The sequence below is a fragment of the Lemur catta genome, chromosome 8, assembly GCF_020740605.2.
Source record: "Lemur catta isolate mLemCat1 chromosome 8, mLemCat1.pri, whole genome shotgun sequence".
In the NCBI taxonomy this organism is placed as follows: domain Eukaryota; kingdom Metazoa; phylum Chordata; class Mammalia; order Primates; family Lemuridae; genus Lemur; species Lemur catta.
In genome coordinates, this window is record NC_059135.1 from 58,986,434 (window position 1) to 59,005,984 (window position 19,551).

The window sequence follows — 19,551 nt, forward strand, 5'->3', positions numbered from 1 at the left end:
GAGAGCTATCAAGAAAGAGAGCAGAATCAAGGGTGTCCAAATAGGGACAGAAGAGATCAAACTCTCACTCTTTGCTGATGATATGATATTATATCTAGAAAACCCCAAGGATTCAACCAAGAGACTCCTGGAATTGATCAATGAATTCACTATCTTTTCTATGAAAATAAAATCTAAGTAAATGAGAAATAAAGAACCTCTGTGACATAAAACACTTAACAATTTTATAACTTCACATAGTTGTCACTAGCATGTACAGATACTTGTTTTTCTTTTTTCACTTAACATGTAGATTTTTCCAATCTATATAGTTTGATATTCCTCATAGAAAAAGTAATATGATATTCCCATTTAATTGGTCTATTTTATTTTGAGGTTGTCTGAGGTAAGATATGTATACAATAAAGGAATTAGAAAGAGAATTAAGAAGTCTATAAAAGAAAGATGTTTGTATCTATATTCTACTGAAGAATTTGAAGGGATTTACAAGAATAACATAATAAAATAGGAAAGGGGAGGGAAAAGTAAATGTGTTAACCAAGGCTAATATAGTTATTGTAAAGGATAATTAAGTTCAGCTCTGATCTTTCTGGAAACCAAGGGAAAACATGGAATCTTATCAATTTTTCAAGTAAATTATTGCTAACACTAAATTCTATATGAAAATGTTTCTTAATGATCATTGAATATACTCTTTCAGAAATTAAGCATTCTTTTATAAAATATCTTTAATAGAAAATGCAAAACACTTTTGTTTAAAAATTCCCTCAATTATATATCTTTAACAAAATGGCAAAGGGTCACACAAAAATCTAATTCATAAATGGGTTTCTCTAGAAGGCTAAGCTAATAAGGTGCACATATTTGGCTTTCTAGAGATTCAGCTGTTTCAGAGATAAAACTCAAGACTACTTAGAAAATGAATTGCATATCTTTTAGACTTAAGATGACCATATAATTTATGAGTCAAAATTGAATGATTTGGAAAGGGGGTAAGAGGGCCATATTAATAAGTAGGCTGAGACAATAGGTATAAACATAGAGACTGTCTTCAAGGCCTAAGCTTCTAATGATATGTCAGCACTTAAATTGTTGGATAAAGAGACACCTGTCCCCTGGGGGTAGTTTGCCAGGAGCCTCTGCTGCAGATATCTGTTGGACTTTCTCTTTTGTTTTCACTTTCTTTCTTACCCTTGCAATTCAAAGTCCAGGTACAAAATAGGGTAGGGCCATAAATGAAGGAACATCTTTCAAAGCAAAATGCTTACAGGTGGCTGCTTGGGAGCTTGTATCCTTGGGGTGGGACACTTAACCCTGAGGTGCTGAGGATGCCCACCTCCACCCCACCCCTCTGCCAGGTGAGGACATATGGGTCCATGGAGGTGCAAGATTGCAGAGATATGAGGATGCAAGGACCCCTTCCTTGCCAGATGGAGATGATCTTATTTAGACCAATTGTTTTCAGAGTTTTTTGACTATAAGCATATGTATATGCACATGTATGTAAAACCATGAACATAGATATATACATATATATTAATATACATAACCCAAAATACACAAATGTGGACATTCTTCCATACTTATATAAACACATTAATTTAAGGAAAATAAAGATTTCACAATACAATATTAGTCTTTACCATATGCTATATACACTCATATTTTCAAATCTTTTTTATTTCTAAAATAATGGTATTATAACCATCTAAACCTGTGGTTTAGAAAAAAAAAAAACACAACAACCTGCTTTAAACTATCTTCATAAAATACCATTTGTCAGCCAACATTTTGATAGGAATCCCCAGAAGGGTACCCTGTAGCATAATGTATGACTGGGCATTTACTATTCGTTAAATAAATGCATTAGTTAGTGAATGATTATCTGTAGCTCAAAGTTAAATTTTATTTGTGAAAGTCTAAAGCATAGGAGTTCTCTGTCCTTTATTAAAGGAAGATCTCAATGTTCCAGAAACCAGATGTATGGGCAGAAAGGCTCATACTCTTCCAATGTAGCAACTCACTCGACATTCTTACCCAGAGGAAGGGCCCCACCTTCCCCTATGCATAATGCAGGACTAGATACCATCAATTAATGAGTCATTTCCTCATCTTAGGTTGCTTCCAGGTTTTTGTTTTTGTTTTTTGTTGTGCTGTAACTATTTGTTTTTATAACAAATAACAGAGATTGTTTTTTCTTTACAACAGATAACGAGTTTACTTTTTTCCTTCTAAATAATATCCTTAATACCTTCTCAAGAATAGAACAACTAGGTTCAACAGCCCAGTTAGTTTTATCAAGTTAGTGTGCTTTACTGGGGTGCTTCTCAAAAAGATTGGACTTACTGCCTGAAACCTGCCGATATCTAATTTAATAGTTTTTAGAAATTTACTATTTTATTCATTTAATAAACATTTTTTATTTTTGCTTATTTAATTATAGCATCTAGGTATGTTTCAAAAGTATTTGTTTCATGGTTCCATTTCCTTCTTAGTGAGCTTTCTTCTGTACATATCCTTAAAACAGTAAGAAAAGACTCAAGAATTTTATAGTACTTTGTTTGGAAAGATATATGCAGCCTGGCTCATTTGCAAACAAGTACATTTTTGAGATCTCAGTAAGACATTTTCTTTGGATCCAGCTTTGTTAGATCAAGGGCCACTAATGCTTAAATAAATTTTCTGTAAAATTATGCCGCTTGTGAGTTACTGAGAATTGTTTAATTTCCTTTCTTTCTTTTTTTTTTTTTTTTAATTTCTTGTTATCCTTATTTTTTCTAGGCTAGAGAATTACAAGCTCGGGTACTAAAACGTGTTCAGATGGAACAGCCAGATGCAGTTCCTGTACAGAAACATTTAGCGGCTGAAATTTGTGCAGAGATTGCGAAACATTCTGTTGCTCAGCGAGACTATGAAACAGCAATTAAGTTTTATAGAGAAGCTCTGGTTCACTGTGAAACGGATAATAAGGTCAGTACTTTTATAAAATGTCAAGCACCTTTTATTTCAGATGTCATCTGATTTCCCCAAATGTAAAATTAATAGCTTATTTATAAAGAAGATTTCAAAAGAAATGTAACAAAAATACAAGTTTAAAAAATTAATATTTCTAGAAAACTTTCAAAATACATGATGCTTTTGGTTATGAATATTAGTCTAAAAATTATAATGGAACCAGTAATATAAAGCAAACCTGCAAATTTCTTCTTTTTAATATTCATCTATATTTTAAATAATCATTTTAAAACAATTCCTCAATCACAAATATCTGGATTTAGACAATTCAGTTTAGTTTACTAAACAGCTATCGTACACTTCTGTATTTCAGTTGGTGTTTGGTACTAAGGACACAGGAGTAACGAGACTGAATCTGTGACCTCATGGCACAGTGTGAGAGCAGATGTAAAGATACTTTTGGTGTCATCCACTTATTTACATGGCTGGTCATATAAACTAAAATGTCATTATTCTGTCAAGATCCCAGAAGACCCTAAAGATGACTAATTTTTTCAATATTCTAATAAATGGCTAAACACTCAATAAATGATAAAGAACAAAAGATAACCATATTCTAGAATTTAAAGATTAAGATTGAATTTTTTATTAATATAATTTTTCAGATGAAGGGCAAAACAGCCTTTAGTAAATCATAACCAAACAGGTACCTTTTGTCAGTGGTGGCTAACAGAGTTGTAATTCTAGTTTTAAATCTGAAGAATGACTTAGAGATTGTCTGCTTGAAGCTTTTTATTTTACAAATGAGAAAGCAAGTTTAGAGAGGTAAAAGGGGCTCGAGTTGGCCCTCGTTGTGGAGAAGCTGGGACTAGAATGCAATCTCCTGCTTTTAACACCAGAGTTCTTTTCACAATGCTTTATGTCTCTCTACTTTTCAAATGAGTTGCCACTTGTTTTTCTGGGGTTTTTTTGGTGTTGTTATTGTTGCTTTTTATTTTTTTAAGTATAAAAGAAAATAAAGACAGGCATGCCTATAGTTTTTCTTATCTATCATGCTTGACACTTTTATTGCAATAACTTTTGGTCAACTAAATTTAATCGGTGTCCAGACGTTTTCCTCATTCACTTTTTATTCCAGAACAGCGTCTGACTAAGCTTACCTTTTGCTTTATAGATAATGTTGGAACTGGCACGATTATACCTAGCACGAGATGACGTTGACGCCTGCCAGCGGCATTGTGAACTACTTCTCCAGAGTGACCAGGATAATGAAGCTGCCACCATGGTTAGTCCAAGAGACTTCATTCATTACTATAAAAATTGTGTTTTATGTTCCTCCTGGAAGTTTCAAATTTTACCCCACGAGGCAGGCTCATGTTGGCTTTTGGAAGCAATAACATATTTCTAACATGAGTACATTTTACTGGCAAAGACCAAGAATCCTTAGCATTTTATTTATAAGAACAATAACAAACCTGGATCAGGCCCTAACTTGCCCTTTTGGGGCTAGTTAATTTTACTTTATGCCTAAGGGGATGCTTGGTCAGGTGGAGTTCATGTGGTAAGGCTATAATTTGCTAAGGACTAACTTTTAAGTACTTACTTAGGCATGCTAGACTGATAAGAGTTTCAGTGGAACTTTTAGAGATATAGGAAAAAAATAACATGTATCATTCTAAGATGGTCTGTTTTAAATAGAGTTTTATTCTTTTTTTTTTCTTATTTTTACCTGGGTTAAAGTATTTGTGAGCTTTTCAAATAGCTGGATGGATGACATTTTGTGAGGTTCATTTAAAGTTATTATTGTAGCTAAAATGAAATAGAAGATGTCTTCCTCTTAAAATACATTAAAAAAAAAATCCCAGTGGGGCTTGCTCATTTTAAATTCCTTTGAAACATCTATGATTTAAGTTTTCTTGTTTTGTTTTTAAATATTCTAATTGGCATTTTAGTCAAGTCCAGTAAGGCATCTTTTCTACAAGAGTGTATAGAGTGTGCGTTTCCCTTCGAATTTCTATTTTTAAGACAACCACTGGAAATGCATTTTTTGCTAAAAATAGTTTTGCAGACAGAGTGTTCTGTTTCACATCCTTGATTATCTTCTCTTACACTCATCTCTAAGCCATTCTGCTCAAGGTGTGCCTGAACTTTAAATGGCTCCTTTTTATAAAACATTGCCCCACCTCATGTTTTTCATATGTGTTTTCATAGCACTAAGTCTTAATTGGAAGAATATGCCTTGTAAAATATATGGCAGTATTTTTAGAACCAACTTTTATCTTTATAGATGATGGCTGATCTCATGTCCAGAAAACAGGACTATGAACAAGCAGTATTTCACCTGCAGCAGCTTTTAGAACGCAAACCAGGTAAATACCCACTGATTATACTTTTTTAATGCAGTCAACTCCCTCCTTTCTTTATTTAGCTGGTATACTCTTACAAAAACCCAACAGTGGTTGAATCCAACTCTGCTTATTCTTCACATGGGTTTGAGCTGCTGAAAATGGCTATAAGGAAAATGCAACACTGTTGACTGGTCTAACGTTAAGTTATGATCACAAACTTCCAGTGGGCCCTGAGGAGCTGCCTGGCACTCCTACTGCATTTCAGTAATGAATTCACTCTTCTCTCTTGTCTCCTCGAGAGACTCTTTCCCCCTTCCTTGTCCTCAGCTCAAAACCGTGCCACCCACTTCACTAAGAAAACTTAGTAGAAGAGAACTTCTCCATCCCCTGTCACCAAATGTACCCACTCCCCAGCCTTTGTTCCCAGAGGTCTGTGACCCCACCTGTGGCCAGTTCCACACTGTGTGCACTGCAGGGCCCCCCACCACCACCACCACCTACCAAAGGGTCTCACTCCTCTAGTTCTCTCTCTTTCTTGCATTATCATTTTTTCCCAATCAGCAAACAACCATGCTGTGACATCTCTCTGCTTTAAATAAATCAATAAATAAAAACCAAGCCTTAATTCTTGTCCCCTTCCGATTATTGCATCTTTCCTCTGTTCTCCTTGACAGCAAATTTCCTCTAAAGGATTTTGAAAGGCACTGTCTTCAGTTTGTCTCCTCCATTCCTGCCCTCAGGGAAATCGCTTCTACAGGGTGGCTGGTGACCTCCGTGCCACCAGAGCCAGTGTTCAGTCTCAATTCTCTGCTTACCTGACCTGTCACCGTATTTGGCACAATTCATTCCCCTCCATCATGAACAGTTTTGTCATTTGTCTCTGGGTTGCTGGTTTCACTTGGTTATTCTTCCCCCAGTTGCCTGCTGTTTCTGTCTCCTTTGTTAGAGCCTCTTCTCTTTATGACCTTTAAATATCAGGACCCTCCGGGCCTCAGTCCCCAAACTTTCTTCTCTTTGATACAGTCACGTCCTACGTGACTCTATCCAGATCCCTGGCTTTATATCCCATGTATGTGCCAATGTGTCTCAAACATTCATCCCCAGCCCTGACTTTTAGACACCTCTGCCTATTTGCATTCCCACTCACATGTCTAGGAGGATGTCAAAGGTAATATGTCCAAAATAGAACACTTGATCCTTTTCTTTCCCTCTAAATTTACTCGACCTCCACTCCTTGTCTCAGTGAATGGCATCACTACTCAGGTCTCAGACCTCATAGTTACCTTTGTCTCATCTTTCTCTCATATATCATGGCCAGTCCATCAGCAGATCCTTGTTGGTGCTACCTTCACAGTATATCTAGAATTCCATCACTTTTTACCACTTCTGCTATTACCACCCTGGCCTAAGCTGTCATCACCTTTCACATGGATTATTGCAACATCCTCGTAACTCATCTCTGTTTCCATTCCTTGCCTGCAAATAGTTTAGAAATGCTTTCATCTGAAAGTAGTAGAAATTCCCCCAAAATTATAGCCTACAAAAGCATGGCTCTCATTTTCCTCTTCTGTAAAAGAAATCCAAAACTAGACTACATCGGGAATGGGATGGAGGTTCCATAGTATCATCAGGAAACCTCAGCCCTTCTGTCTTTTTGTTCCATCACCATTAGCTTGACTTCCATTCTAAGTATCGCCTGGTGGTCCACGATGACCACTGCAGTGCTAGGCATTGATGTTCCAGGGCCTAGGTTGGGGAGGTGAGTGTGGAGCTGGGATAAAGAGAATACCTCCCAGTGAGTCATCTTTTTCTCTTTTAAAATCTCTTGCCAGAATCACCTCCATGGCTGCAAAGGAAGGTGGGAAATGTTATCTTTTAGCTGAACTGAGTGCCACGTAGAATAAAATCAGAATTCTGATAATGAAGAAAGGGACAATAGAAATTAGGTAGGCACAGCCCAAATTGATTATTGCCTTAAGCCTTTCAAGCCTTCCTGCTGTTTCCACTTCCTGGCATATGTACTTTCCAAATATTCATGTGGCTGTTGCTTCATTATCATTCAAGTCTTTGCTCCAGTGTGGCTTCTTCCTTAGAGTGCCCTTCCCCAACTATCCTATATCAAATAACACTAGTTACTGCTCTTCATTTTTATCCTGTTTTTTGTTTGTTTGGTTGGTTTTTGGGGGGTTGATTTTTTTAGTTTCTTAGTTTGTTTGCTTTTTGTATAGCCCTTGGGAAACAAAGCCACAAAACTATAAATCACAGAACAGAAGCATCAGGTGGCCAGAAGCCTTGTCTTCACTGCTGTGTTCCCAGAATTTAGAGCAGTATCTGGCTGAGTTGGTACCATCAAACATTGGATGGAAAAAACAGTGGGGAGAGAAAAGGAAGGAAGAGAAGCAGGGAGGGAGGAGAGGGAAGAGGAAAAGAGGAAGGAAGGGGAGAAGTGTTTGAACAACAGATAACTGTGTGTTACTTACCTGTGTTACTAAAAATAGTGACTCACACCTATAATCCTAGCACTTTGGGAGGCTGAGGTGGGATAATCGCTTGAGGCTAGGACAGGAGTTCAAGACCAGCCTGAGCAACGTATCAAAACCCTGTCTCTACAAAAAATACAAAAATTAGCTGGGCATGGTGGCGCATGCCTGTAGTCCCAGCTACTCGGGAGACTGAGGCAGGAGGATTGCTTGAGCCCAAGAATTTGAGGTTACAGTGAGCTATGATGACACCATTGCACTCTAGCCTGGGCTACAGAGTGAGACTCTGTCTCAAAAAAAAAAAAAAAAAGAGTTTGAAATTGCAGGAGAAAGTCCTGGAACTGTGTCAGTTCTAAACTCTGGTGCCTTCACCTCAGGATGGTGCCATAGTCTGTCAGAACTGCCCGGTTAGAGCAACATAGACACAGAGTTGGCTATACTTAAAAAGCAGGCCAACTCAAGAACCAGATATACTCTACATGTTACATTTACTAATGGTTTTAATGAAAAAAAATTAAATTTAGAGAACATCACTTTGCACTTACAAATAAAATATCCTCAGTTGGGGCAAAGACTGAAAGGAAAAAATATGATCTGTTTTTATAATAGTAATATCAACATTTTAATTTCTCTTTATTATTTTTATTAGCTTTTAAAAATTTTTTTCACCTTTGAACACTATAGGCCATTTCCTTTGTTTGTACTTGTCCATCTTACCTCTCCCACTCACTGTGAGACCAGAACATGGGCCCATCTCCCCACCCACAGTGCCCAAACCTACTCTTGTTTTCTATGTCATTTTTTTTTCCTGACATTTCTACCTTGAGTTCCAGACTCTGTTTTGTCCTGTTCTCTTTCTCTCAGCTACCATTTAAAGGTAATACACATAATATGTTCATTCTATCTCAAGCTGTTCCCATTTCACAGCCTTCCCTTTTTGAGACAATGATCTAACCTTGTTTTTAAGCCATTCTTGGCAATATTGTCACACATTATAGTATTTTATGATGTGAAGAAGGCTTCATTTTTCATGTGAGTTTTGTCTCACCGAAGTTTCTATTATTTGGCACAAGCAATTTTTCCAAATAATAGTTAAATTGGCTTAGTCCAAAGACTGTCTGCTTTGGACTATTTATAAGCAAATATAAAATCAATTGTTTATAAATTCTGTATGAGGATCTTGTACTATAACAATACCAAATGACATACTACCACACCTCCAAGTCTTTGTGTGGATGTTTTCCTTTTGCCTGTAATGCACTTTACGTCATCCCTTCTCTCTGTCTTTCCTGACACAGTCTAAAATATATCCACCTTGTGGGGGAGCGGGTAGCAAACCTGTATCCCACTGCCACCACCTACATTAGAAAATGTCTTATGTGATGCTAGTTCTATGACCTGCCATCTACCCTAGTTTTCCTGGCCCTGAGGGTTTCCCAGAGGCAGGACTCCCCATGCTAAAAGAAAGTTTTGCCTGGGATGAGTTGGTAACCCTAATATTGGGTTACTTTGTCCAGACCTCTTTATCACTTACAGTATTTTGCTGAAAATATTTATATACATATTTGTCTTCTCCATTATACTGCAAATTCCTCAAATTCAAGGATCATATCATAATGGTCTTATATATTCCCAATATCACACACAATGCAAGACACATATATAATGCAAGGTAAATGTTTATTGGTTGAATGGATCAATAAGTGACTGAAATACCAAGTCATTTAAAAATACAAAACTTTAAGTAAATTTTTATTGTCTATGTGATATTTTACATTTTTAATCTTGTGTTGTATGCCTTATTCCTAGTAAGACTTTATGTATCTGTTTTTCAGAATTATTCTAAAACAAATGCATTTACACTCATTTTATGTGTGCATTATGGGGCATCCTCAGTAACATCTTATGGTGTAGATTAAGGCTCTAGTTTATTTCAGAAATGTACTGTCCAATTTGACTTAACCTAGCTAGTTGAAAAATGCCTGTTATAAATCTGATTACTGCTCTCTTGACAGATTGCTCCTTTGCTCTCTCAAAATCTCCAAATCATCTTGAGTTTTCCCCTTTCTTCATACTAATTGGTTAACATGTCCCATCCATTCTCTTTGCTTGATAGCTAACTAAAACATCCGGTCTATCTCATCCTAGCTCACTGCTCTAATTAAGATCCTTATCACCTCTCATGTGAACTAGTACAGTTTCCCAGCAAATCTTCTAGTGTCTAGGCTCTTGCTGCTCCTGGCTATCATTGGACTATCTATACTGTCAATTCTAAAAATCAAAAGCTATCCTTTTGCTCAAAATTTAGGATAGTGCTTCAAGGTAAAGTCTAAAATCATTGCATTATTTTAATAATGATATGGCCCCAAATTTTCCATGTATTCATGTTTCTTATCCCTATTCCTCCACTTTAATAATCTCAGTACTCCCCATGCTCTTCTCTGCCTCTGTCCTTGCATGTGCTGTCTGCTACTTGGAGAGTCTTTGACTGTCTAGCAAGATCTTCTTCCTACTCTTGAGGCTGCTCAAAGTTCGGCTCCTATGTGAAACTTCTCCTGACTCCCAGGAAAAGTTAGGAGGAATTCTTTGTTTTGTAATTCCATAGCATTGCATACAATATCACATCACACTATAATTATTTGTATATCTTCCCACTCTCCATCAATAAAGATGGACCAGCCAAATTTTTTAGAGGGTAATACATTTAAGTTTTTAATGGATTTCTTAAGTGTAGAAATTTGCCTTCTGTCCAATTCCATGGTAAACCAAAAGACAAGTAAATTTAATTTAATCTACCAGTGGTAATTATAACTTAAAATAATAAAGAATATTTTTCAGTAGTATTGTAAGGGAGAATTATTCAAAAAACTGGCTTCCCAATGTTGACTTAAGATAATACTAGCGTTATCATACATTACACGTTATTGGTAATACCATAAAAAAAGTTTTGGATAGAAAATTTAACCTTTAGTTCCTGGTTAATCCAATACATCTTCTATGTGCTGCAGCTTTATTTTGGGGTAGTCATCCTATTTCTTATCAAGACCTTTTGGAGGTATAAATATTGCTAATGACATTTATATTTTACTTTATTTTACTTGATTTGCATAATACTCTTAGGGTCAATATTATAATCCTATTTTACAAAATAATCTTAGACTCAGAGAATTTGAGTAATTTGCTTGAATTCACATTGCTAAAGGACAAGACCAATATTTGAATTCTCATGAAAACATATTCTTATCATGCTCCGCTTTTTAGTGATGCTAAAAGCCAAGAAGAAAAAATTTCTAGACTCAAGATTTTTGTCAGGGAGGACAAATGATGATACTGTCAACCTGTATGATTCTGACATCATGTAATTGAGTAGATGCAAAGCCTCCAGAGGTTCTTTTTTAAAATAATATTTTTATTGTGGTAAAATATATATAAAATTTATCATCTTGACCATTTTTAAGTGTGTAGTTCACTGGCATTAAGTGCATTCACATTGTTGTCTAAGCCATCGCCATTATCCATTTCCAAAAGTTTTTCATCATTCCAAACTGTAACTCTGTACACTGACCCCCCCCTTTCCCCTCCCCTCTCGCCCCTGTCAACCACCATTCTACTTTCCAACTGTATGAATTTGTCTATTGTTAGGTACCTCATATAAGTGGTATCACACAGCATTTGTCCTTTTGTGTCTGGCTTATTTCACTTACTAAAATGTCTTCAAAGTTCATGTTATAGGACAAATCGTAATTTTCTTCCTTTTTTAAGACTGAATAATATTTTTGTATGATATACCACATTTTGATTATCCATTTACCCGTTGATGGACATTTGGGCTCTTTGCACTTTTTGGTTATTGTGAATGATGCTACTATGAACATTGGTGTACAAATATGTTTGAGCCCGTGCTTTTAATTCTTTGGGGGTATATACCCAAAAGTGGAATTGCTGAATCATATGGTATTATCTCTTTTCTTGGAAAATGAAATCAAGGAAAATTGCTTTAAAATGGGTTTTTTTTGTTCGTGTATTTTAATCCTAAAAAAGTGATCAGAATAGCTAATGTAAAGATTTTTACAAATCGCCTACAAATCCCTAGTCCTGTGCTAATTAAAGTTTTGGTGCCAAATACCAAAAAAATGCAACTATAGAGAAATAAATAAAATGTGATTCATCACTAAAATAGATTATTATGCAGCCATTAAAATCATGTCTTGGAAAACTATTGAATGACAACTAGAAAATATATACTGTGTAATGTTGAATCTAAGTCAAAACTCCATTGTGACTCCAGTGTTGTATACACTGGAACCAAAGATTAATTTTGTGTCAATGTAAGCAAAAATATGTATTTGTTTATATTTAAGTATGTGTGAATTGGTTTTTGCTCATAAATACAGGAAAGAAAGCATACCAAAGTGTGGTAATCTCTAGATGGAAAGATGAGTGAGTTTTTCCTTCTTTATATTTTTGTGTTTTTTCTTGCTTTTTAAAGTATCCATATATTACTTTTATAATTGTAAAAAATATGTATTAAATTATTCTCAAAACTTAGTATGTTAGTGACAAGAGAGAACTGGACAGAATTGGGACAATGTGTTCTAGGAACCTACCAGGAAATTATACCTGAAACCAAAGGGCTGAGTTAATTCTTTTTCCTTAGAAGAAAGTGAAATAAGATTAAAGTACTGAGACTAACATGTTAAGGTTATAATATGGTAAGCTAGTGTCTGTATGTTAGGTATATACACATATTAAAGAAAGTCTGGAATATAATTTTTTACTGCCCACTCCAAACATTATTGTCAAAGTGCACTGTGCTCACCCTCTTCTAAGCTGCAGTAAGTGGGAAAGAGGGTCTTAGATAAACAGAGACTTGCCCTCTGCAATCAAGTCAGTTCTTCTGCATTACAGAGTTAGAGTCTAGATTACTTAGGTAGAGACTGTTTCTAGAACAACTGAACAATTAAAAGTAAGTTACAACAATTGTACATTTTTCTAGATTTGCCTGTTTAGAACCTTATTTCACTATGATCAGCCCAGCCCGGCCTATATCATTTAGTGATCATGAAGTTGGCCATTCCTTCACTTATATTCAAATTATACTTCATTTGAAATAAATCATACTTTAATGAAATAGAATTATAACCATCAAAGCAAAAGATACAAAGCATTGCCCATATCTGAAGTATTATTTGTTTCTAGATAATTATATGACATTATCTCGTTTGATTGATCTCCTAAGAAGATGTGGAAAACTTGAGGACATTCCAAGATTTTTCTTAATGGCTGAGAAATGTAACACCAGAGCAAAATTGGAGCCAGGATTTCAGTACTGTAAAGGACTATATCTTTGGTAAATCTGTTGGCAAATAAATCCTATATAAGTTTTTTTTTTCTCATTGTAAATCAAATAGAATAAGCTATTCTTTGTAGTCAAAAATATCTATACATTAAAGTATGTTATTAGTTTTATTTACCAAACAGATTATAAACCAGTATAAATTTTGTAGTCAGTGATTGAAATAATTTTTTTAAACATCTAACAAGGTACACTGGAGAACCAAATGATGCCCTTCGACATTTCAATAAAGCTCGGAAAGATAGTGACTGGGGCCAAAATGCCCTTTATAATATGATAGAAATCTGTTTGAATCCAGATAACGAAACCATTGGAGGTGAGGTATTTGAAAACCTGGATGGAGACCTGGGGTGAGTACTGTTTGACACACTGTCCCTTTTTAAAAAAATACTTGTTGGTTATAATAATCAGGGATACTTTACAAAAAACAACTAAATTCTAGGATGGCAATAACGAAAGGTCAGATGACTAAATCTTAGCTAAAATTACTATTCTCTGAAACAGGTATGAAATGCTGTTAAGAGGCCTCCTAAATCAGAAAAGACATGTTATGAAGTCACTCCCCTAATTATTCTGTTGAAAGTTAGATAAATTGTAGAATGTGACAACTATGGCACAACTTATCTACATAATGACAGTAACTGCTGAACAAATGGTGGTTACATACCAAACTCTGTGCTCTGTATTTTATATTCACTATCTCATTTGTTTTCTACAACAGTATTATAAAGTAAGCTGAGTCAGCTAGTCTGATGGGATAGTGATGATGGAGGCAAGATTTGGACTGAGTTCTACCTGACCTCAAAGCTCCTGCTAGTCACTGTGGTAGACTGCGAGCAAATGGTTATTTCTATAATATCAGCCTGCATTTGTTGCTTGTCCTCAGTACTGGGCAAGGCATGGTGGGGCATGTTTAAAGATATAAAGAGCATATAAGAGGTAGTTTCTCTTTTCAGGAGCATGTAATTTACCTTGGAGGCAAGACAATACCTGAAACTGTTCAAGCTGCAACAAAACAGGAATGGATATTAAGTATTGTAGGAGTTCACAGGAATCATAACAATACATAATATATAGTAGTCAGGGCAAGGTGCATGGACGAGTGGGAAAAAATTAGAACTAGATTGCTGAGGGGTTTCAATGACAGATTTTAAGTCTTGGATTACAGAGACCACTGAAAGCTTTACAGCAGGGAAGTGGCATGCATATTTTATGTTTATTTTGGGAAGTTTGAGGTAGCATACTGTTATGGAAATATAGGCCATCTAAGTGGAAGTCTTCTGCAAGCAATTTGAAATACTAAACTAGAATTCAGAAGGGAGGTCACAGCTGGACATAGAGATTTGGGAGACATCTGCACAATGTGGATAGTTGCAACTCTATAAATGGCCTCTTTGCAAGTAGAAGGTAGTAACAGAAGTCTAAGAACGAAATTTTGGACATGATAATATTTAAGGGCTCTGGAGGAGGAAGAACAGTAAGAAAAGGGCAATCAGTGTGGTGGAAAAAGAACCAAAGCTATACGGTGTTACAGAAGTCAAAGGAGAGGAACTTTGAGAACATAGCCAACAGTGTGAAATTGTTTTAGGGAAGATAAAAAGCATAAGGCCTAAGAAAAAGACCAATGGATTTAGTGACTGGACTTTGAGAGTTTCACTTCCTTTTATTAAAGTATTAATTGATTTATATATGTGTGTGTATAAAAAATATGGAAATTGCTATTAATTATTCAAATTATACTTGAAGTTTATATTTTGAGGTATAATTTCTGTTCTGAGAATCTAATAGGCAACATGGTGAGGAAGGTAGAGTAGATTTATATGTCTGACAAACTTAAGATTCAAATCCCAAGTTTACCATTTATTAGCCGTGTGACCTTTGGCAAATTACTGCAGCTGTTTGAACCTCAGTTTTCCCATACATAAAGTGGGTTCAATGTAGATAGAATGAAATCATGCAGTGCTTGGCATGTCTTCCTCCTCCTTTTCTTTCCTTTTGCTTTATGAATAGATACACCATTTGATAATTTTATGATTTTACTTGCATTCTAGTTTTATATTGGCTGAAATGAACACATTACCAAATGTAGATGTTGTCTGATTTTTTACTTCATTATAAAGTGAATTAATGTTTAATGGTATATTGAAGGCTATATTATTTTGTTTAAAAATGCATTGTAACTATCCTTCGCTTTGTATTAGAAGAGAATGAGTGACATTCTTCACAAAGGATTACTTTTAAATGAGTAACAAAAAGAGAAACTGGTGTACCCTAAATCTTTGATTCCAATCTCCATGAATTATATCATGAGTAATAGACATATGTGATTTATTTTTAATTGTATACAGTAATTCATCTGAGAAGCAAGAGTCCGTGCAATTAGCAGTGAGAACAGCAGAAAAACTCCTTAAAGAACTAAAACCTCAGACCGTTCAGGGTCACATACAGCTTCGCATAATGGAAAACTGTTGCCTAATGGCTACCAAACAGAAATCTAATGTTGAGCAAGCATTAAATACCTTCACCGAAATAGCAACATCTGAGGTTAGTAGATTTTCTTTTTCAACTTCATTTTATCTTTCTTTGGTAGTACAGAAATATATATTTGATTAGTTGTTTATTTTCTAAAAATTAACTTAGTTACTCTAATTAAAAATTAATGTATAGTTTGATGTAATTTTACACAATGTTCCTTTGTTTCCAGAAGAGACACTGTTATTTTTTGAAATGTTGTTGATACATTTATCTCTACTAAATTCTAGGGAAAAGGAATTCTTCAAAAGTGTCTAAGTTAATTCTCAAGGAAATGGCTTTATCCTCTGGAGAATTTTTGTGTCGTGGATATAGCCCAGGTTAATTTACTAAGTGAAAATAAACAACTGGGCTGCCTTGATATCTCACCTTTTCACATATGTGAATATAGAATTTTTCCAGCTCTAGGGCTAAATGAGATCCATACTGACAACTTATAACTTGATCATGCACATAGTGACATTGTTCTTTATGTACAGTAATACTGACATAATCTCCTGCAATCTTTTTATTATTATTATTTTAGTAGTAGTATTCTTACAAAATCAAAGGCTTTCTTCCGTTTTCACTCCACTCAAATCTACTTCCTTTCTCACTCTCTGGGTGTTCTGTTTTTCTTTCCTAACACAGTGTTGTATTTCTTTAATTAATTGATATTAAGAAAGGATTTCTAGATACCCTCCACATCAGCAGTTGGTAACAGCTAGTTCTAAGCCTGCTTATTGGATTTCATGTTGGTTCTTCCACTTAACAATGCTGTAGGCTAGCGGTCCCCAACCTTTTTGACACCAGAGACCAGTTTCATGAAAGACGATTTTTCCATGGACTGGTGAGGTGGGGTGGGCTGGGATGGGGGAATGGTTTCAGGATGATTCAAGCACATTGTGTTTATTGTACACTTTGTTTCTATTATTATTACATCATAATATATAATGAAATAATTTTAGAAACCTCTCTGCTAATGATAATCTGTATTTGCAGCCACTCCCCAGTGCTAGCATCACCGCCTCAGCTCCACCTCAGTTCATCAGGCATTGGATTCTCATAAGGAGCGTGCAACCTAGGTCCTTCATGTGCGCAGTTTACAGTGGGGTTTGTGCTCCTTTGAGAATCTAGTGCCACCACTGATCTGACAGGAGGCGGAGCTCAGGTGGTGATGTGAGTGATGGGGAGTGACCGTGAATACAGATGAAGCCCTCTAGCCTGCTGCTCCCCTCCTGCTGTGTGGCCCAGTTCCTAACAAGCCACCAACCAGTACCATCCGCACCCCAGAGGTTCGGGACCGCAGCTATAGGCCACCGAAAACTCATAATTTTGTGTTCTCAGAAGACATAGAGAATTTTGCTGTGTTTTGTTGTGGTTCAGAGGTCACAGTGGTAGCTGTAAACCAGCCAAAACCCTCTAAAGTAATCCTTTTCGTCCCACCTGCCACGACCCTGGAGGAGATTCAGATGTCAGGGGTTTGGGTGCCAGTATCCTAGATAGCAGCTTTATAACCACGGTAAGCCACACTTGGAACAAAACAGCAAGGTAGTGTCAGCAGCAGTCACCTCCTAGAGCAGAGCCTTCCTGCAGACCTTGCGGTGATGTTCTCAAGGGTCATGCTCTGTTGAATTGGCCTTGTGCAGCAGATGGATGACAGCTGCTAAATGCAGGGAGTGCAGAAGTAGGACAATCACGTAAGTCTAAGAAAATCTCTAAGAATGTGAGGGAATACAATCGCAAATGAGGTGTCATAGCTAATGCATGTTCTGAAGTGGTATTCTATCACATAACAAAGGAAGAGTTTATTTTGAGTATTATTCCTACTGTGAAGTTTAAGGGAGAGAAAAGCCAAGAGCAGTGAATGACATTACAGCTATTTCCTAGAAAGACTATGCCAGTTTTCTGTGTTAAGACTGCTTTATTTTTTTTTAATCATCTTTACGTATGTGGTTAGTAATATACTGTCTTCAAGTCTGTTTACTAACCATATTATTCAAATGATAATTATGTATGAGCTAAAGTTTCATAACCATCGAATTTTATCTCACTTTTTTTTTCTTTTAACTCATAGGCCACATATATTCAATATAATGAATATTTATTAAGCAGCCAGTGGGAGCTAAGCATAGTGGAAATCACAAAGATAAATAATGTATGGTCCCGTTTTTCAAGTTTCACATAGTCTGCAGAAGAGGAGACGAGCATACTTACTAAAATGACTGTAATACAAGGCAAAATGTATTACATTCTGTCCTAGAATTGCAAATATTGTAAAAATACTGTAGGAAACAATATAAGGAGAGTTGGGAGGCTCTTTTGTAGAAGAGGTATGATTTAAGAAACAGGTATGATTTGAATCAAGAACCAAGATAAATTGCATTTTCACAGGCAGAAATGGAGAAAGTGTGTTCTACATCAAGGGAAAGGTATGAGCAAAGTCAGGGGGCAGAAAAGCATAGCATACATTCACAACCCTGTGTGTCATGCAGAGGGATTGAAAAGAGGTACATGACAAGAGGTCATGGAGGAAATGGTGGAAGATACATTAAGCCCAAACTAAAGTGTTGCTTTCGTCGCATTACCTTGAACTGTAAGAGTATGTTGTTTATAGTAGAGCTATGCTGTCCACACTTGCATCTTGTCCTTTGCCATCTAAAGTTCTTGTGGTTTAGAGAGACTGAGAGTGAGAAAGAGAAACTGGCTGAAGGTCTTGGGATGTCTGCATCAGAAAAAAGACATCCTGGTCTAATGCAGGGGTTAGTACTCAGGGTTGGCAGTTTTAAAAACTATTCTTCAGTTCACTCAGGAGTGATCAAGATGTGAAGCACTGATTCATTCTAACCAAATTCAAGGTGTGTAGTTTTAAAATCAGAGAGCTTAATTTTAAATGTGTAGCATGAGACCTTTGCACAGGACCCTTGTCTTCGTGGGCTGTCCTGGGACCTGGCTGACCTCTCTTTTCTGTCCTCTCCAAGCCCACCTGGGGTCGGGGGTGATGGCGAGGGTGAGGCTCAATAATTGATAACATCCCACACCTGCCTTCAAAATCTATTACCAACTGGTTCAATTTGGCACTCAAATGAAATAGTTTTGCCATTCCTTATCTAGGAAAAACAAATTACATATTAGAAGTTTATTGATAGACATAGAATTAGAGCCAAAGATGTTTTTATTAAAATCCTAAAAGCCGTTTTCATCAAGCTCTAATGAATTGCCCTTCTCTATTCCAGAGTTATTTCTGACTTAACCATAATCAGGGTTGGACATTGAACATTTTACCAGTCTGCTCTCCTTTTGCAATATTCCTTATTAGTTACCCAAATTTGCTATCTTACAGTGCACCTTTATTATAGTCAAGATATTACAATTTCTAAGTCACAGTTTCTCACCCTTTATTTGTATTTTAAGCTGAAGACTGCCTCTTTATAAAAGTATCATAATCTCTCTGCTGAAATTTAAGAACCACCCTAGTTTAATCAGGGATGTACAGATTATTGCTTATGTACGTTAGTTTTCTGAATAGATTGCTGATGACATCCATCTTATACCAATTGTTATTAACCTGTTGGTTCCACACAGTGACATATTCTGTCTTTGAACTGTATCTAAAAGAATGCCATGCTTTATAGACCCTTTCAGGGAACTGCACACTCCAAATCTAAAAGCGTATTTTAAGGCATGAGTTTATTTTATGTAATTTCCAAGTGATTAATTAATTCTATGCCTTATTTATAACACTTTATTGTTCATACTTTATTGGGAAAAGAGGTTTTTGGAAAAAAGGAGAAGGGAGGAAGAAAGAGCAATAGGAGTTAGTATGGATAAGGATTGTCATTTGCAGGTAAATCACTGTTCTATTCCTCCTTGATAGGTAAAAGAACTAAAGATCCAAATG

At 36.0% G+C, this 19,551-nt stretch overlaps 1 protein-coding gene across 1 annotated transcript in view; it reads left to right on the plus strand.

Annotated features, from left to right (window-relative positions):
* Nucleotides 1-19,551, plus strand: part of TTC21B (tetratricopeptide repeat domain 21B) — a 67,566-nt gene that overhangs the window by 40,850 nt on the left and 7,165 nt on the right. The window contains exons 20-25 of the mRNA XM_045559363.1: nucleotides 2,782-2,970; nucleotides 4,130-4,240; nucleotides 5,243-5,324; nucleotides 12,983-13,133; nucleotides 13,328-13,489; nucleotides 15,488-15,683. Coding sequence (XP_045415319.1) covers nucleotides 2,782-2,970; nucleotides 4,130-4,240; nucleotides 5,243-5,324; nucleotides 12,983-13,133; nucleotides 13,328-13,489; nucleotides 15,488-15,683 — 891 coding nt within the window. The remainder of the gene's footprint in view (nucleotides 1-2,781; nucleotides 2,971-4,129; nucleotides 4,241-5,242; nucleotides 5,325-12,982; nucleotides 13,134-13,327; nucleotides 13,490-15,487; nucleotides 15,684-19,551) is intronic.